The sequence below is a fragment of the Trichosurus vulpecula genome, chromosome 8 (genome assembly GCF_011100635.1).
Source record: "Trichosurus vulpecula isolate mTriVul1 chromosome 8, mTriVul1.pri, whole genome shotgun sequence".
NCBI lineage: Eukaryota > Metazoa > Chordata > Mammalia > Diprotodontia > Phalangeridae > Trichosurus > Trichosurus vulpecula.
The window spans coordinates 93644392-93665207 of NC_050580.1; the positions used below are offsets into that span (position 1 = coordinate 93644392).

The following is a 20816-nucleotide window of genomic DNA, read 5'->3' on the forward strand; positions in this document are numbered from 1 at the left end:
AAAATTGAGCCTACAGTCACATAAATACAGTCTGTTCCTGGATCCACATTCAGTGCCTTTCCAGCTCTGTAGGATCTTTCAGACTTTGCTTATTGCCCCACAGACACATCTCTACCACAAAGGTAACATTGAAGGAGGACTTTAATTTTTTAATTTCTACTAATGTACTTTTAAAAAAAAGTATTTTCATATTTTATTACTTCATTTGTCATTCATAATTTCCTTACTTAGTACATGGGGCCAATACTATCACCCTCCCTTATTGGTGAGGAAGCAGAGGATGAGAAAGAACACAAGGGGCAGAGCCAGGTTGGAAACAAAGGTCATCTAACACAGCCTGATGCTATTTTTAAAAAACTATCAAAAAAAAATTTTATTCCGAACTTAACAATGACCAAATGAAATAAACAGTTTTATACAATCTGGAACAGGGGAGAATTGTAAATGAAACTACTTTCTGTCCATCATTACTCTGTCTCAGGTATTTGGGTACTGGGCTTATTCACTGCCTTTGGAGAGTGGCTTCTCATTGCAAAAAGTACTTAATTTCTTAGATTAGGGTTAGCAGACCCCCTGCCGTTGCACCACGAACCAAACCGTGACGGGAAGGTGGCTGTGTACAAAGATAAAATGAAAAGGACTTGACAAGGTCCCGAAGGGGCCTCGCACTGTTTTAGTAGAGATGATTAACACCGATGATTATAATGCACCATGTAGTTTAATAAGGGCACACATATGTAACAGTCTTAACTGAAGCACCACCTCCATCCACTTTATCTAACACTTAGGATTGTTTACAACTTTCTTTGTGAATGACGGCCTACGATCTTTGAAAGTGTCACAAAAATGAAAGCCCGCGCTTCTGAAGGTAGAGCCTGAGGTCAACCCACGCTTTCCCAGTCCCACGTGAAGCGGACTGAGGCCCTCGGCCACGTAAGCAGAGGCGCATGACGCCATCACGTCGGCGCGCGGCGCGGCGCGGCGCGGGGATGGGGCCAGGCGTCCTACACTGCGGGTGCGCCGGCACATCCGGGGCCTGGGAGGCGGTGGCGCCCGGCGGGGGTCACGTGGGCAATTCCTTTCCGTCTCTGGCAGGCTGGGGCGCTGGCGGAGCGCGTGTTGCTCGCCGACTCGTCTTCCCTTATCTCCGCCACCCCTCTCACCCGACCCTCCGCCCGTGGAGCCGGTGAAGAGGTCGCGGACGTGTACGCCGTCCAGGTCCGGCACAAGAAGCACCTCGTTGTCGCCGCCGAACGCCGCGTGAGCTGACCCCGCCGCCAAGATGCCGGCCTATTTCCAGAGGCCGGAAAACGCCCTCAAACGGGCCAACGGTGAGTGAGCCCCAGGGCTGGTAGAAGAGGGTGAGGGGCTGTCCCAGGGTGGGCAGGGACGTCCCGCCGCGCTCCGGGAGCCGAGCGGTGGCGGACCCCAACGCCGCCGCCTTCGGCTCCGTCTGGAGGCCCATCCACGCCGGCCCCCCACGCATCCCCTCCGTGCCTGGCGGGGCCCTGGGGCTCCCTGGAGCCCAGGTGGTTGGAGGCCGGCGAACCACCGCGTCTGTGCCCCCGCGGCGGCCCGACCTTGTAGTCCTCGGCTTTCCCCCGCTGGGGCCTCCCCTCCCGCGCGTCTCCCAGCGCGGGCCGCCGCTTCCTCGGCCCTGCCCGCAGGCCTCGCCCCTCCCCCAAGCCGCCCGTCCCGTCCCACGCCGAGGGTGCGCTGCCGCCCCGGCCGGCTCCTTCCTTAGCCAGGGCCGGAGCCTGCTTTCCGCGCGCTCCCTCGGGGCGGCCTTCCCCTCCGGGCAGCCGCACTCCCCTAACGCCGGCATTGCTCCTCCGCGGGGCCGCCATCTGGGAAAGCCGGGCAGGAAGAAACATGGCTCCCGGGGACAATGCACGCGGGGACCAAGGCTCCACCTCCCGTGGGGGCCCCGGCGCTGACAGCTTCTTTCTCCCCCGGCCTCCTGGAGGACCCCCCCCCATCATTGGGGCCCTTCCTCCTCCGCAGGAATCCCCTTTCCTGTTGTTGGGATCTAGTTTAGTTTCAGACCATTCCTACTTTTCGAACGGCCGCACTTTCTCCCTATGGAGGGTACTGGCCCTATTTTTATTTTCTAGTTATTTCTAAGCACTTGGGTGACCCTTCTCCCCACACCTGTGACCTGGCCTTTCCTCCACTGAAGGTCAGTACAGTGTTAATAGTTGGAAGGACCTTTAGTAGTCGCCTAGTTCAAAGTCTCTTATTTTACAGAGGAGGAAACCGATTCAGAGAGGTGAGTGACTCCTTACCCCCACCATTAACTCGTGGGAGAGCTGATTCTAGAACTCAAGCTTCCTGACTTTGAGGGCACAGTTCTCCCTTTATTATGCCGCTCCCCTGCATTCCTGCCACCCATATGTGTCTTTCTTTCCATAGGAGATTTGCAGAATTTATGTGCGTCCTCCAAATTGATGACAAGGATTTGGGGGAGGGTGCGGGACAACAGATCCTTTATTCAACTGTCAAAATAATTCTGCTGCACACAGATCACTCTTCTGCTTAAAAACCTTTTATTGCCTACAGTCTGGCATTGGAGGCCCCTTCATGACCTAGTTTCAACTTACCTTTTTAGCTTTATTTAATTTCTCATCACAAACTGAAGCTTCCTTGTCATCTTCCTCTGCATTTGTACAGATTGTTCCCCACACCTGGAATGTGTTTTCCATATGTTCACCTTGCAGTAGCTTCTTTTATCTTAAGGGCCTGTCCTCCTCCATGTGAACTTCCACCTCAGAAAACTGGCTCTATTTTAGTTTTCTTATACAAACTCTTTGTATTTCATATACCGATATCACATTCTACTTTGTATCGTGTTTCTTTGGTCCTTATCCTTCTATGTGTTGTCGTTTCATCTTTTCATCTCTGGCCTCCTAGCATTGGGACGTACTGTGTCCTCCAGTCTTTCAGAATATATGTATATTTAAAAAAAAAAAAAGAAACCTGTTGATTTAAAAATATTTGGGATACAAAGCCTTGGGTGTAATCCATGTTCGTGAGTATTCTGGACCTGTTGTCAAGTTTAGTTAACTGATGGAGATTTTCTATAATTTCTTGTAAGCTTTTTTTTAAAGGAATATGGCATAATTAAAACCATCCAGCTTCTTTAAAGAGTTTTCCACCATTATAAACTGAAAATTGATGTTTCTGACCTTCAATCATGTACTTTTGAGTAGTTTCAGTTGAACTTTGTGATGATGTAGTTTTTCTGGCTGCAGGTGGTGGGGGAGTAGTAAGTCAGTAAACATTAAGGTCCTATGTGCCAGGCACTGTGATTGGGAATGCAGAAAGAGGCAAAAGGCGGTCCTTACCCTCAAGGAACTCGTAATGGGGGAGATAAGCCAAGAAGTATGTACAAACTATATATAAGATAAATAGAAAATAATTAAAGAGGGAAGGAAGGCACTAGAATAAAAGGAGGGGTTGGGAGTAGCTTCCTGTAATATTGGATTTTAATTGGAACTTAAAGGAAACCAATAGGCTGAGATGAGAGAACAGGCATAGGGGACAGTCAGAAAAAGTTCTCGGAGATGAGAGATGTGGAGTGTCTTGTTTGAGGAGTGTCAGGGTCCACAATTATGTGGAAGGAAGTGTAAGGTTTAAGAAAACTGGAAAGGTAGGAAGGTTATAAGGGACTCTGAAGACTTAGCAGGATTCTCTATTTAATGGAGTTATTGAGTAGGGGGTACTTAGAAGTGTAGTCTGTATCTGAAACAGGCTTATTAAGGAGTAGAACTTACAACTAACTTTCTTAGCAACATACTCTTGACCAACAACTGATAAATTACTGATTGGAAGACTTAACATGCTATAATTTTTGTGATGATGCGAAAACCTTGAGGACAGAAAGTTTTCATTTGTAATACAGAATAAAGTTTTTCTTATTTGTAAAATGAGATTGACTAGATGAATTCGAAGACCTCTTTCTGTTCCTAAGCTTATGAGTCTGAGATAAATTTAAGTAGTCATCTCTAAAAAAGATAGGTAATTTTCTAACATAACGAACCTGGAGCAGTCTCAGTTATGCAAAATACTGTTGTGCAAAATTCATACTTTGTGGTTGCTGTAAAATATTTGGCATTTACAGAATCTTATAGATTTCTTAATATTTTAGTAAATATGTATGTGTGCTTACATGACACTAAGTGATACATTCAAGATTTATGTGACCTAAATGCCAAACTTTGGTTTTCTTAGGCTTTTTACTGATATCAGTTCTGTTGGTTATATATAAATAGTTATTATAATATTCTGAATATTAAATAGTGTTACGTTGATGGTTTTTGGCAACTTTTTATTTGACTAAACTACTTTGTGAAATTATATTTTACAGTACTTGAATGTGAATGCCATAAACTTAACTCTAGTTAATGGCAAAATTAAGAAATCTTGAATGAGAATATTAAGAGGGGGCATTTTAAAAACTAATTTTGTGGCTCCATTTGAAGAAATATGTAGTGGTGACAGGTTACCAGGGGCAGCTCTCTATATATTAAGGATCATTGAATTATAGGAATAACTAAGCTTGTATCTTAGTATTAGTGAGCTTCCACACAACTAGAATTTGATGGGAAATAGGAAATTTCAAAATACTTCGACTGCTGTGCCCTTGACATATTTTAATTAAATGATGTGGACCCCTTGCCAAATAGAGACCAAAGTAGTGTCATTACTGTATGTGCATAGGAAGTTCATGTTTGCATAGTTTGAAGATTATAAATTAAATAATTTATAGGATATGTCCTGCAATTTCCTCTAAGTGAATTAATTTGTATAATGATTAACTTTTTTCAGCATTTTGATCCCCAAATTAACAATCCATTAATGGTATCTTAAAGTTTCCTAAAATTTCCAGTGTTCGTCTCTTTCACTTCTGCTTTATTTTGAGTTTGGTAGATTTTATTATAACATTGTAAATCTAGAATCAGATAATTTAACAAAAATCATTAAGAACACTTGTTAATTGCACCTTTTTTGATCATCTCTTCGATGTAAAGCACCAAATAAAAGTTTCTTCATGAACTTGTAAAAGCCATTTAAATTATGTTCTACAGCATTGACTTTTAAAAAAATTAAGTGGTTGTATGGAACCCACAACTTGAGCAACATTGTAACTCAGTTTGCTCCAGAAAAGAGCCTGTAAAAATGACACTTAAAAGCCCAAACTCAGAAACCTTAAGAAGTTAGATACATAGTTTCAATGTTCTGACGGACTGTGTTATTTCAAGAGTATAATAGTCAACTATTAAATAAGGTAGTTGAAAGTTGATATTAAAATATTTTAATTAGAATAGATTCAAGGATAAAAATAAAAATGTTGAAATGTCTATGTTTATGTTGTTTGTAGAGTCCAGTGTTTTTCAAACATCTTGTCATTAATGTGACTTATGAGATTCTGGAGTGTTTTGTTGCTGTTGAATGCCTCACTTATGATATCCTGCCTTTTACTATTAGGGCTTCTAGTCTAGATACAAGCAGTATCACCTGCATGACTTTAGGCAAGTCATTTAAAAGCTTTGGACCTCAGTTTCCTCTTCTCTGAAATGAAGAGATTGGACTAGATGGCTTCTAAGGTCCCATCCCAGTTGTAAAATTTTTGAATTTTTTTCCCGTTCCGATTAGATTGCAGTCTCTTTGGTAAGTACTGTGCCTTCCTTATCTTAAATTCCGTGAGGTACTACCAAGCACTTAATACATTTACTTGTGTCGAATTAATCCCAAATGAAAATTGGTGATTTGTAGTCTTTCCTTGCCTAATCAGGATACTTATGTTTGGAAGCTTGGGGGAATAAAATCACCTACATTAATTAGAGACAGTTGTTATTATGGTTGTTAAAGTCCAACTTAAGGAGTTTTTTCTTCAATTTAACAATAGCAAACATTTCTGTAATGTAAGAATAATGAAAGTTTTCATAAATTGATTAAAATTGAATTCTTTTCCAGGTTGATGCACTGGATGTTTTAATTGGTCAGTTACTGAAAGAAAACATCTTGACAAGACATGTTTCTTGTCTTTGCTTTTATCTTATTCTTTACTAATCTTTCTGTTGCCCTATTTATCTGGAAATTCTGGTCCCATTAAAAAGGGTGCTTTTAAAGAGAGCTTGACTTGCTTTATTGCTCTTTGAGTTTAAAAGTATGGTGAGAGATACGAAAGTTTAAAAAACTGAAGCAATAATATGCTGGTGTGTTTTCTGAACAAGACTTCTTGAGAGTTAAAAAATAGGTTCTTATGGGACCATCTCTTGAGTTGATTCAAGTTTTTTCAAATTTTTTTCCCAATTAATTCTAAGCCTTAAGTTAAAAAAACAGGTTTCTGTTTTCTTTTGAAAGGAAACTGTCCTTTTGAAAAGTGTATTATCTGAGATATATATTTGTATACATTTGCACAATGTTTAACAAATCAGCCCACTGAATATTAAAGGTACTATATTAAATTCATGTATGGCAGTCTTTAGTTTTAAGTGTTTTCTGTGAAAATGTTAGATAATGGGACTGTAACATAAGTGACCTTCACAGTCTTCACTTGATCTCTTTGTGGTTAAAATGACTTTATGAGTAAAACGATATTTTGCAAATGTTGCTCATAAGATAGACTAATTTAGGATTGGACTAGATGATTTTTGTCTAAAGTTCTTTTCACCTATACTCTTTTAGTTATGAATTTAGTTGAATTTAATGGATACCAGTTCCATGAAGAAAATAAGCCCATTTAAATTCAAGGTACTGGTAGACAGGGCAGTTTAACTGAACTGTTGTGAATGGGACTTAAATGAGTACTGTGTTGAGGAAAATGATAGTTCTGCTTTGTTCAGATAAAAAGCTACCATATAAAGTACCAAATTGGATTGGTTTTTTTGTTGAAGTGATTTGGATTTGGTTGGGAGTTTGGGAGAAAGTTGGCATGAGCTATTGAAAATCTGTTTAAATGAGAATCTTCCAAATTAAAAGTAGTCCATTTCTTTGGAAGGAAGACAAAAAAAATTTTTTTTTTGATGTTTAGTTATCTGAAATGTTGAAGGAGGAAGGTATGCCACTGTTGATGTAGAACTATAGGTTGTCACCTTATGAGATCAAGATTTGATTGTCTTCCTGTGCAGTGTTACATGAAGTGTTGGGGAAAAAAGAACACAATTTTCTTCACTTTATTAGAGCTTGTTATTATCTAGACTTTTTTGATTTCAATTTGTCCCTAAGAGTTTTGTGCTTTCATAGTTTTCCAGAAGAAACAATTAGACATGAAGAATAAAGGAATTTGAGGAAATAATAAAGTAAAAAGATGGTAGAGAAGAGTGGAACAAAAGTCATGTTGAGCAGATAAGGCACAAGGACCTGCCATGTGCTTTGTAGAGGTAGTAGAGTGGAATGAACCTTGGTTTTGTAATCAGGTGACCTCAATTCAAATCCTGGTTCTGATATTTGTTAGCCATGTAATTAATTCTGGGCAAAATCATTGTATCTAAGCTTCTCATCAGTCAACAAGTGTTAAGAGTTGCTATGTGCCAGCCACCTTGTGAGGCACTGGGGATACAAGTACAAAGAATGAAACAATTTTACCTACAGTGAATTTATGTCCTGATGGGAGAGACAAGTACATAAAAAGGCACCTCATAACTATAAAGTTAATCAAGATATATGCAGAGTAGTTATATACAAGGCAATTGAGAAGGCAGGGCACCAGCAGTTACAATGGAGGTGGGGCTGGGGTTTGAATCAGGAAAGGCTTTATGCAGAAGGTGGTGCTTCAGCTGCATCACAAAGGAAAAGAGGGACTCTAAGAAGAGGTGAGGAGGTTGCCAATTAAAGCCAGGGCCAAGTGTGTATGTGAAGGAGACCTAGTCAGTTTGTTTTCCAAAGTGGAAGAGGAGAAATGATGTCTAAGGAGAAATGAAGGATAAGTTGGGAACAGTTGTATGGAGCTTGAAAAGCTTAAAGAGAGGGGTTGTATTTGATCTTAGAGGCAATAGGAAGCTATTAGTGTTGAGTGGGGGAGTGACATGGTCAGATCTCTCTTTTCAGGGAAATTATTTTGTCTGCAATATGTAAGTTAGACTTGAGTGGGGAGAGGTGAAACAGTGATACTAGTGAAGAGGTTTTTGAAATAATAGTGTAGGTTAGAGGTGGGTAAGGACCATGAACTGAGGTGATAACTATTTTGATTTTGAAAGATGATTTTGATTTATAAGACGATATTGACTTATGATTTGTAAAGGTAGTATTTGACAGTTGATTGGATCTGTGGGATGAAGGAGAATGAGGAGTTCAGAATAATGATTAGATTACAAATCTGACACAGGAAGGAAGGATGGTGGTACCTTCAATAGAAATAGGGACGTTTGGAAGAGTGGAGTGTTCAGAGTGAGATCATTAATTTAGTTGTAGATAGGTTGAATTTAAGATTGGGACCTCCATTTTGAAGTGTTCAATAGGCAATTTGTTGTTGAAGGACTGAAGGTCAGAGGAGAGACTGGGGCTGGATATAGAGAGGTGAGTCATCTTCATAGACATAATAGTTAAGCCCAAAGTCCAGGAGAGTTGATAAGTTTACCAAGAGAGTGTAGAGGGAGAAGAGAGCCTAGGATAGAACCTTAGGGAATACCTGAAATGAAATTAGGGAGAATATTATGGGTAATGAGCAATCAAGACTGAAAAGGAGGAGAGGAAAGAGTCAAACCAGGTGATAGTTAGAATAGGAGAAAACCCATGGAGTAGTATCTAGAAGAGGGTAATCAGTAGTTTCAAATACAGTAGGTTTTGAGATGGATGAGGGCTAAAAAGACCATCCGATTGACAGATAAGAGATTATTGGACACTTGAGTAGGGGGCAGGTCATGAAGGACTTTGAAAGACAAAAGGGATTTTATATTTGATCCTGGAGTTGATAGGTTTATTGGAAATCCTGGAGTTTATTGAATTAAGGGTATGAAATGGTCAGACCTGCACTTTGTGCTTTAGGAATATCAATTTGACAGCCACATTTAGTCATACTATGACCTATCATTCTATCTCTCCCCTGTGCTGTAACTTTCCTCCATCTTCTTTGTCCTGAGATTACCTATTCTACTCCTCTGTATTTTCCCAAGCCATTATCCTGCCTCTGACTTTCTTCCCTTTCTAACTGTTTAGCTGTTGCAATTCTATACTTTAAACCTTTTCACTTCCTTGTTCTATTGCTGCTTTTCTCTTGCCAAATGCCAGTTTTGGATTAGCCCTGCCATCTACCTTTGTGCATCACTAGGTATGGCATGAACTTGGGGGACAACTAACAACTATTTTGACTGGGTGCATTACAAATTTATTTTATCCCATCTCAACTGGACTCTCACTGGCTCAAGGCAGTTAATCCCCTTTCATTTCTTCCTAACTGATTTTCTCTCTCATTCCCTACAGAAGCTGTTGCAAACCTTTTCCTCTTCCTTTCTCAAGCCCACCATCCCCCACTTCCCTTTAAGCTGAGAAACTTGTGTCTTTGCTGAAATAAATTTAGGCCATGCAATATGAGCTCCCTCTTCTCCATTCTCTTAACCTCAAAACCTCTTTGCATTTTTCTTCATTCTTTCTTTTCTCCAGAATATGATAGAGGTTAGTCCTTCTTATCACCCCCTGCTAAATGTGAAATTGATCCCATCTCTCCTTCCATCTTCTCTGGGTTACCTCTTTGATCATTCCCTTTTGCTTAGTCTTCAGCCTCTCCCTATCTACTGATTCTTTCCTTGCTGCTTTTAAACATGTTCCAAGCATCCCCTAGCCTTTCAAAAAAACCTACACTAGATCCTATCATCCCTTCAGACTCTTCTCTGATCAGTCATCTCAGCTGTGTGATCCTTGATATGTCATTTAACCTCTCTCAGACTCATCTGTAAAATGGGGAGAATTATATTACCTACTTCACAGAACTGTGATGAACAAATGAAATAATAAAATAAAAATGCAAAAGTAAAATAATTAAAGAATTGTAAACTTTAAAGCATTATATAAGTGCTAGCTCTCTTTATCCTCTTCTCTTTTTAAGCGAAGTACTTTGAAAAAAGTTGTCACCTTCCACTACCACTCATTCTTACTTTGAGTTCCTTCAGTCCATATCTACCATCCAATCAAAATCTGGCAGCTGTGCAATTTACAAGGCACTCCCTTTTGTTTAATGAGATTGGTGCCTGGCTCATGGTCTTTGTTTTCTTATCAACAATTTGCCTCATACTAATTGATGTACCTCAAAGATCCTAACCTCTCAGTTCCTCAATTTTTCTATGATCTGACTCTTCCATCCCACACAGCCTAAATGCAGAAATGATCATACCTTTGCCATTGCTCACAGATGTCAGATGTACTACTACTTTGTTTATGAACTCTGAAATTTCCTTATCTGATCACAGTCTATTGACATTCTACCTTTCCCTTTGCTCTGCAACTACTAGCCCTGTTCTTTGCCCTTATCATGACCTCCAGTCCCTTGACCCTTTAGTTCTTTTCCAGGCCATCACCTACGGACTGATTATATTTACCTGTCTTTCCCATCTTGATCCTTGGGTGAACCAGAGATATGGGATGGTAGCAAGAATGATGGAGCAACTCAGGGTTTTTTGAAGATGAGGGAGATATGGGAGTGTGAATAGGCAATAGGGAAGCAACCAGAAGATAGGGAGAGATTGAAGATAAATGAGAGAATGAATTAAGGTAGAGGATGCAGTCAGAGAAGATGAGATGGAAGGGGGAAAGTTGTGCTTGTAGGGTTGCCTTGGCTATCATTGCTAAAACTAATAAGAAAAATGTTCCATCTACACCATTTCAAGAATGCTCACTTTTAAGACAAGCTTGACAAAGTTGGTGTTAAATTACATAGCAACTTTGCTACTGTGACTTTGGAATAAGTTTATTACTCAATTCGGCAATTTTTTGAACACCCACCAGCCAGTTCAAGTCTTCACTGTCCTCCTCTTGAGTCCCTTGCCACCTTATCCTCTCACCCATTTCAGCCTGCTGAGCTTCAACCCCTTGGACTACTCTCACATGATCTGGTACCTTTGCTTCTAGTCATGCTGCCAGATGAAGCTGAAGAAAATCATGAAACTGGACTGATTGAATCTACTATAAATTTGTTACACAATCTCAACCAGAATCTTAACTGTAGCAAGGCGGTCCTTTTATTTTACTTCCTTGACGCACTATTCCACTCACCAGTAGGTTTTTCCAAACCTTTTCCTCTCTCAAAATTCCCATGGCTCCTCTTTTCCCATCCTCTTAGCTAGGAACTTTGACTCATATTTCAGTGAAAAAATTGAGGCCATTTGTTGAGGGCCTTCTCTTTTCTCCTTTCTGTCATTATCTCTGCCTTTTGTCTCCTGCTGTCTCAAAACTCAGAAGGAATTTTTAATGATAACTTTTTTTGATAAAATTTGGAAGAGATGTTATATATTGTTACCCTTGATAAAACCATAAGTAATGGGGGAGAAAGGACTAAAATCCACTTCTTGACTTGTTGACTCCTACATACAAGTCTTATTCTCCTACTGTGCTGCCTTTTTCATTATTATGAGCAAGCTAGGTTATACACTTAGTTTAAAGGATGGAATAATACCCTCTTCTCTAATTTTAAAATTTTCAGATGGTCTTTGTCTTCTAAGGGTGTTTTTTTTAGAGATAATTGCTTTTGTTATACACACACACACACACACATATCTCTATAGGCTCAGTCTTTGTCCTAACTTCATAATTATATGTCTGAACTATTTGGATAGTTAATAATAACTGACATTTTCATAGCATTTGACTTTTGTAATATGCGTTTAAATACATGGTCTCACTCAAACCTCACAATGCTACAGAGTTTACTATCCCCATTTTCCCTTTCAGGAAATGGAGTCTCTGAGAGACTAAGTCCTTACTTACCCCTGGTTACATAGGTAGTAATGAGGAGCAGGATTTTCAGCTAGTTCTTTTTTTGATGCCAGGACTAGCTTTCTTACCTACTATAATCTGTTACTTTCAAAGTCACTTTCTGATTGGCAACATTCAGAATGAATGCTTAGCCTCCTTGCAGAGGAGGATGGGAGTGGGTACAGGTGTGAAAGGTATACTGTCCGTCTCATTCATTGTCACCTTGTTTGACTTCTGGCAAAGGAGAGCTCACAGGGGGTGGGAGCTCTGAATGTATGGTGATATCTAAAAATAACTGATGTAAAAGTGAAAAGAATCAGTATATCTTTTAAAATGAACTTTGGAATTTGGTGTTTATGTAACTGATTCTGATCCTCTAAATTAACTTTCAGAATTTCTTGAAGTTGGCAAGAAGCAGCCAGCACTTGATGTTCTCTATGATGTTATGAAAAGTAAAAAACATCGGACATGGCAAAAAATACATGAGCCCATTATGTTGAAGTACCTGGAACTGTGTGTGGACCTCCGCAAGAGCCACCTGGCTAAGGAAGGATTATATCAATATAAAAATATTTGTCAACAGGTAAGACTCGTGAAAGACAGACTTGTACTATTCATTCATAAGAATTTTAATATGCTTTTAGTGATTTGCAAGAGCTTGCTTTTTCTTAAAATTTACAGTTGCTGTCACTCAGAATAAGCTTGTGCTTTATGTAATTATTATTAGTTTTAGAATTTGCATTTCAGAAGTATCATGGGTTTTTGAATGAAGCTAATTTCATATGCTCTGGCTATGCATACCTGTAGGTGAACATCAAATCCTTAGAGGATGTAGTTAGGGCGTACTTGAAGCTGGCTGAAGAAAAAACTGAAGCTGCTAAGGAAGAATCACAGCAAATGGTCTTAGATATAGAAGATTTGGATAATATTCAGACTCCTGAGAGGTGAGTGCCATTAACTAATACTAAATCAGGTGACAACCGCCAGCCATCCTTTCCCTCCTCGTTGTCACCCTTTGCACAGTACACACTTAACAGATGCAGAGTTTCTCTATGAAGTTTTGTAAAAACAACACACAAAAACCTTTATATGTAGTGCTTAACATCTGAGAGTATTGAAGACTTTGAACGTTACAAATGTAGAATAAGCCTTTGTAGATAAGACTGATGTAGGCCTGTGCCATTTTAGCTACACTTTCCTCTTATTACTCTATCATCAGGCTAGGAAAAAATATCTGGCTAGCATAAAAGCTATTTGTCACATAATCTGTCATTTTTTGGTATGTGTATTTGTGTAAATTAAGTATCTACATTTGTATGCAATCAATCCTCCCTATCTCCCAATTTCAAACTTTCCAAAGAGGGAAGATTGAGGCCTTTTTCACTGCACCCAAAATGTCATTAATAGATCCATTTTGAGGGAATTTGTTAGTAGAAAGCTTTAATGATGTATTGCTAGGCTTTGAAGACAGAAGGGATGCTTATCAATTTTCACATGTTACTTATCTGAGAGTTGATGTGGATGATAGAATCCCATGAAGTTCTCAACAGGCTAGGATGTTGGGCTAGATCTAATAAAAAAATTAATGTGGGTAAATGTAAAAACTTGGGTTAAAGAAATAACTGGCACAAATGTAGGAATCAGGAGAGAACTAAAGGTGACAATTTATGTGACTGGGAAAAGATTTGGGGTTTTTTAGTAGATTGAAAGGTCACTGCAAATTTACTATGTTATTGCAGTCAAAATAGTTAAGGGCCATCTTAGACTCCATTAAAAGAGGTCAAGAACAAAGGTGGTGACAGTGCTGCCATATACTCCCCTAATCAGACTGTACTGAGAGTACAGTTATTGCTTCCATATTGTGACTTTCCCTATTGCAGTTTTGATCGGCACAAGAAATTAATTGGGAATTTTTGGGGAGTTTTGTAGAAGCTGCAGAAGACTTGCAAAGGCCAGTGGATGACACAAAACATTTAGAAACTCAGAAACACATAAAATATATGTTGATACTATAAACACCCCATAAAAGAAAAGGAAACAATTCAGACTTCTTCTCTGGTATGAAGGGAGGACGAAAAATTTTTATGCAGATTTTCTAAATCATGGGGCATATGCCCCTAACAGTTATGATATGGAAAGGATAGCTGTATTGTGTTCGGTTCTAGGAGCCTCTTCTTAGGAAGGATATTGATAAACTACCGTGTGTTCTGAGAAAGGTAACTGATATCTTGCCCACTTGAGGTTTGGTTGAAAGAACTGTGTGGAGATACTTAGCCTTAAGGGAGAAGTCTTGGGTGGATGTGATAGCTCAAAGTATTTGAACCTTTGTTTGGAAGGGTAATAAAGCTTCTTCTTTGCCCCAGATGGCACAGTTAGGGAATTAAAAAAGAAATGGCTTTTGGCCTTGATAGAAGCGGGGAAAGTGGTAATAATTAGATTTGCCTCAGAAGGAAAGGGTTTCCTCAGGTTCCCAATTTCTAAATTTCTTCAAATTGAGGTTGGATTTGTCAGGGATGTTGTAGAGGAGATTTCTTTTCAGTTCCAGGTTGAACTAGATGACCTTTGAGGTACCTTCCAATTTTGAGATGGAGTGATTCTAAACCATATTGTGACCATTATGGTAAGATTTTAGTAATAGGCATTTATTTCTCCCATGAATAAAAAAAATACCATAGGAGACATACACAAAGGTGATAAAAACTGAAAATACAATTTATTTCAGCTGTCAAGCGTATGAGCTCCTTATTTAATACGTATTGCCAGTGATTAGAAGATGTTCTGATCTTTGTACTATTATACTGGTTAAGATTAGGCGTAAACATTTTTCAGAACTAACAGAAATATATATATATCTATGATTAGTATGTACCATTATGTCCTTTTAATGGCAGTCATTGATGATTTTAGTTTTTTGATTCAGATAGTGATGTAAAAAATTGTTTATACTCAATATTTCTTCCCACTTGTAGTGTTCTCCTAAGTGCTGTAAGTGGTGAAGATACTCAGGATCGTACTGACAGATTGCTTTTAACTCCCTGGGTTAAATTTCTATGGGAATCATATCGACAGTGTTTGGACCTTCTTCGAAATAATTCTAGAGTAGAGCGTCTCTACCATGATATCGCCCAGCAAGGTAAAATAAAGACATAGAATCTGGATGAAGTGACTTGAAAATTTGATTTTAAATGAAAAATGATCAGTACAAGTTTATTCAAGTACAAGGGTTAGAGATTGAACTGAGTTTAGATAGATTTATGGCTGAAAATGTTGTATGTAAGAGCTAGGGTCTTTAAGAAAGTTTGTTGATAAATGCTTAGAAAACCATTAAAGCAGTCCTGAAAAGCTGCTAAAACAATTCATTTATGTAGCATTCTTTTTTTTTAATATAATTTTTTTTAAGTTACGACATCCAGTGCCACAGGTATTTGGGTTCCAAATTTTTTCTCCCTCCTCTTCCTCCCTACCCCCCAAGAGGGCATATGTAATCAAATGTAGGTTCTACATTTACCTTCACATTGAACTTCTTTACGTAATAGTCCAGTTGTAAAGAAGAATTATAATCAATGGAATGAATCATGAGAAAGGAGAAATGAAACCAAAAAAGAGCAAATAGTTTACCTCAGTCTACATTCAGACTCCATAATTATTTCTCTGGATGTGCATAGCTTTTTTCCATCATGAGTCTTTTGGAACTGTCTTTGAACCTTGCAGTCATGAGAAGAGTCAAGGCTGTCAAAGTTAGTCCTTACAGATAATCGTTTATAAAGATCTGGTTCTGCTCCCCTCACTCAGCATCAGTTCATATAAGTCTTTCTAGGTTGTAATGAAGTCCATCTGTTGCTCATTTCTTATTGCACAATAGTATTCCATTACATTCATATATCACAATTTGTTTAGCCATTCCCCATTTGATGGGCATCTGCTTGATTTCCAATTCTTTGCCATCAGAAAAAGAGCTGCTATAAATATTTTTGTACATATGGACCCATTTCCCACTTGTATGATCTCTTTGGGATATAGCTCTAGAAGCGGTATTGCTGGGTCAAAGAGTATGCACGTTTTTATAGACCTTTGGGCATAGTTCCAAATTGCTCTCCAGAATGGCTGGATCAGTTCACAACCCCACCAACAATGTAGCAATGTTCCAGTTTTCCCACATCCTCTCCAACATTTATCATTTTCCTGTTTTGTCATGTTAGCCAATCTTGACAGGAGGGATGTGGTACATGGTGAATTTTCTTGGTAGCTGAATCTTAGCTCCTTAAGAGGCAGAATTTTATTTTAAACATTTATTATAATGGAAATCCTTCTAAAAACACTATATACTTAAAGTATATTAAAATCCACATAACCTTGCTGGGGTCATTATAAAGCATTATCTATGTGCTGTCCAGTGACAATCTCAAGCTTTGTGAGATGTGTAGGATTATTTGCTGTCTTATTGTCCCTTTTAATTGTTTATCAGTGTTTTATATAGCTGTAATACACTGCCTTTTACCCATGCTTAACTAGATGTCAAAAGGCGGCTCTAACTTGTTCTACAGAGTAAAGTGCATGGGATTTGGGCAGCTGTTTTCCTTTCAGAAGCATTTCCCACTTTGGGCATTTGGGTTCACCAGAACATGACTAGACTTGCTGCAAGTCTTACCTTCAGATAAGTAGGTTATTACTTCCTTACTGACCTTTTAGTATGGCACCTCTTGGGAATAATGTTTATTATGCCCCGTACCATAATGTACTGCTTCTTCTGTCTGTTAATAAGTATTTGTTAAAACTCATTTTGTTTTTCCAAACTAGGACTGCTAAGTGAAAACTATTCTTTGTAGTAAATGAACCTGTGTAAATCTTATTTTATCCCAAATATTTTGTTGCTTATACAATTGTGAGTTGTGTTTTAGGCTGTGTGATAGGCTGTTAGAGTTAAATTGTAACTTTGGGCCAAGTCACAACGAACCATATAATTTTCCTTAAGATTACTGATACTATCTTCCATTGGTAGGAGAAGTACTGTAATTTTACTTGCTTACATTAATTTTGGCCTTTATATGAAATCTTTATGATTTTTTAAAGGTACTTGACAAAATAAATTATAATTTTAAAAACTTTTAAAAACTGTTATATTACTATGTACTTAAGTAACTTTGGAATTAAAATGCGTTTAAAAGGAGCAAGAAATTCATTTTTCCATGTGCTCAGTTGAATACTAGTGGAAATTCCTGAATATGTAGTTCGTTTTTGTAAAAATGAAATTACAATGTTTGAATGGTATTGGTTATTCTCTATGATAGTTACTCTGTTATTGAATTATAACCTATTGAGAATAGAAAATTTTATTTTTCATAGACTTCACAACTAGGAAGCTTGACAGTTTACCTTTAATTATGGATATTTCTTTAGAGAAGTCTTGTTTTGAAATTTGATTAATCAGTGTTTTCTTGAGGTTTGGGACACATCAAAGCTTCATGATGATAATGATGGCTTTGTTGCCAAGATAGTTATGATAACTTGATATGTATCTTAGATATAATTAAGCATCCTCATATGTTGATAAAATTCATCCTGCAAAACTTATTAGCTATGGGGAAATATTAATAAGTTTAACAATTCTATCCCTAGCTTTCAAATTCTGCCTCCAGTATACTCGTAAGGCTGAGTTCCGTAAGCTGTGTGACAATTTAAGGATGCACTTGTCTCAGATCCAACGCCATCACAACCAAAGTACAGCAATCAATCTTAATAATCCTGAGAGCCAGTCTATGCATCTGGAAACGAGGCTTGTGCAGTTGGACAGTGCTATTAGTATGGAATTGTGGCAGGTACGCTTCTGATCAAAAGCTTTTTAAGTCTTCATAGTAACTGAACCTGCATGGATCTTTGTTTACTTAATGAGTAACTCTTACAGGGCATTTTATTGATAATGCATTCCATTTGACTTAAGCATACATGATGAATATCATATACAGGGTATTCTAATGCTTATTAGCTTTGCATGTGAGCGAGCCCCATGTGGAAACCATGTAGTACATCCCAAATGTATAACTTATTGCTTATACATTTGTATTTTTCAGTTGCTGAGTTTTGTGTTGTGTTTTATAAAAGCATGCTGAATTTGAGGTTTATCTTGATTTTTTTCAGGAAGCATTCAAAGCAGTAGAAGATATTCATGGTTTATTTTCATTATCTAAAAAGCCACCTAAACCTCAGTTGATGGCAAATTACTATAACAAAGTTTCAACTGTGTTCTGGAAATCTGGGAATGCTCTTTTTCATGCATCTACTCTCCACCGACTTTACCATCTGTCTAGAGAAATGAGAAAGAATCTTACCCAAGAAGAGATGCAGAGGTAAAGTGAGATTTTAATTTCCCTCCTAATTTGTTTAAATTTTCATGTTTTAGGATTAAGAGAATGCATTATTCATAATGAACTGAGTCCCAGTTAAACATAAACAACAGAACCTTTCATCTGAGTGTTTTTACCTTTCAAAGAATGTTCTTTGAATTATTTTGAATTTGATAAGATAAGGAAAACTCTTAAGAATTTTCTTAGAAGGGAGAACTCTTCTCACAACTGAGCCCTGTGTTCTCTACCACAGATTTTCCTGATTTTCTCTGAGGGTAGGGGCCTGCTGCTTTCATTACCATATATAACTTCTAAGGGATTATATATTCCCTTTAGTTTCTTAGGGCTGAGTGGCCTAGTCATCTCCCATATAGATCAGCCGAGACAGATTGAGTTTTTTTTAAAGTATCTTTATTAGGTACCTGAAAGCAAAGTAAACTCATGATTAAATTTACAGTAGACAGGTCTGTAAAGCAAAGGAAAGCCCATTCTACTTCTTGCCTCAGCCTTGTCTAAAGAATTCTGAGGGTGAGCCTTAATGTTACATATCCTAGATTTTTGCCTGATCATTTAGACTCTGTAATGTGTATACTGTTCTTTCCTTTCCAGATTTGCTAAGGCTGAGTCCCTAGATGTTAAGAGTGGGTATATTCTTAGTTGGAGGTGGGCTTTACCTATCCTGAACTCCTACCTTTTTGACTGCAATTTCCCTTTGAACCTTCTTTCCAGGCTTAAATACAGAGAGTTCTAGAGTTGTGTAAGTGGACCTGTATGTAAAGTGATTTGTACGTAATACAGATTTGCCCATGGACTTGGGGAAAGGGAGGGAGACAGAAAGGAATATTTGCGCCTGTGGAGGAGGCTTACACACAGTTCAGGGACACATGGGGGCCAAGGACAGAGAATCAAGAGCAGGAGGAGCCAGCCATGTGGGGGTCTGGGGGGTGGGGGTTGGGCCAGCCACATGGGAACCGGGTTGGAACTTAGAGGATGAACATGCTGGGGGGTAGATACCAGACACAGATACAAACAGGAAAGGACAGGAGACGGAGGGGCCCAACATGGGGGCAGGTGGGGCAAAGGTCTCTTACCTTAGTGCCAGAGGTCTCAAGCTAGTCCCCTGATACAGAGGTGGCAATATGTGTAAGCCGTGGAGCCAAGCTGGCTGAGCCAAGGCCAGGGCACGGTGCTATGCAATAAAGTCAGCATAGGTTCCCTCCCCCCCCCTTTTTTTTTTGGAATGTAGATTTCTTTCAGAATTCTTTGTATAGAGGCAAATTTGTGTAATGTGAAAAAAGTGAGAACTGTCTGTATTGTTTTTTTCTTCTCCGTTATCTCTTAACTTGTATCCACTATTTACTGCATTTTTCCTATGAGGTTCCCAGACAGGAAATAGTTGTCTGTAATTTTACCTTAGAGTTTTCAAATACAAAACACATTTTAAACATAACACCTGATTTCTCACCAACAATAAAAGAGGGACCATTTTGTCAGAGTGACTGAAACATGGAGGATTTACTGTTGTGTAAAAGAGTAGAAATTTGAGTTGTTTGCCCATGAAGTTTTCATTGATTGTGCCTCCAAGATTAAATTTAATCATACAAATTATATTTGTGGAGTAGTCTATTTTAAGTAAAGATGAAGCTGAGTAAATTGTTGCTGTGTGCCACAAATCACCTTTATATCCAGTATTGAGAAACTAAAAATGTCAAAGGGAAGTAGATGGAGGGACTACAGTGGTAGGGAACCTGTGCCCTCGAGGCCATGAGTGGCCCCTAGGTCCTCAAGAACTCTTCGCTCTTTGACGGAATCCATACTTCACAGAACAAATCCCAAGGGCTGCACTTGAAGACCTAGAGGCCTCAAGACATGTGGCCTCAAGGCTGCAAGTTCCCCATCCCTGGAATAGACAGTACTTTAGGAATTGATGCTCTTGATTGGAGGCTCTGTCAATAATGTTGGTTACTGTATCTTTTCCTTTGACAACATTTTCTTTAAATTTCATTTAAAAAGTAAAAATTAATCCTTAGAAACTTAAACTACATTCTATTCTTTAACTTGCCTTCTGAGTTTTTCAATTATTGGTTAGCATGATTTCCCCAATATTAGTAGCTTCTTTTATATTAGTTATAAAAGCACCTCCTTTGAAATACTTGTAATCCATCAATTGTCTTAACACTCAATTATGAATAATAAAACAGTATGATGGCTAAAGATTTTGCTTGCTATATAAAGCAAAGTTTATCCTGAAGTGAACATTTTCTCTAGGGGAAAAATTGATTGCATGATTCTTTTGTCTTTTATATATTGGCTCTAGCTATTAAGTGACTACAATGTTTATTCTTGTTTGAACTAAGTCTCAGTAACTGACAGTGGATTAATTGATTAACTACATTACCTTCCTTTTCTCTGTTACATCATCATGCAAGAAGAATTTCCTATGGATAATTACAAGCAGACTAATAATACATTTCACTTGTTCTTGTGTGAGTTTACAGTTCTTGATTGTGATGTGCTAGCATCACAAATTTCTGATTTTCTATAGTATGGTATAGTTCAGTTCTAAGT

At 38.5% G+C, this 20816-nt stretch overlaps 1 protein-coding gene across 2 annotated transcripts in view; it reads left to right on the forward strand.

The window, feature by feature from the left end:
- Nucleotides 1-949: 949 nt before the first annotated feature.
- Nucleotides 950-20816, forward strand: part of EIF3A (eukaryotic translation initiation factor 3 subunit A) — a 41679-nt gene continuing 21812 nt past the window's right edge. For both annotated transcript variants that reach the window (XM_036734443.1, XM_036734444.1), the window contains exons 1-6: nucleotides 950-1331; nucleotides 12300-12490; nucleotides 12715-12851; nucleotides 14877-15040; nucleotides 17524-17723; nucleotides 18043-18251. In XM_036734443.1, the coding sequence (XP_036590338.1) occupies nucleotides 1283-1331; nucleotides 12300-12490; nucleotides 12715-12851; nucleotides 14877-15040; nucleotides 17524-17723; nucleotides 18043-18251 (950 nt within the window). In that variant the 5' untranslated portion in view covers nucleotides 950-1282. The remainder of the gene's footprint in view (nucleotides 1332-12299; nucleotides 12491-12714; nucleotides 12852-14876; nucleotides 15041-17523; nucleotides 17724-18042; nucleotides 18252-20816) is intronic.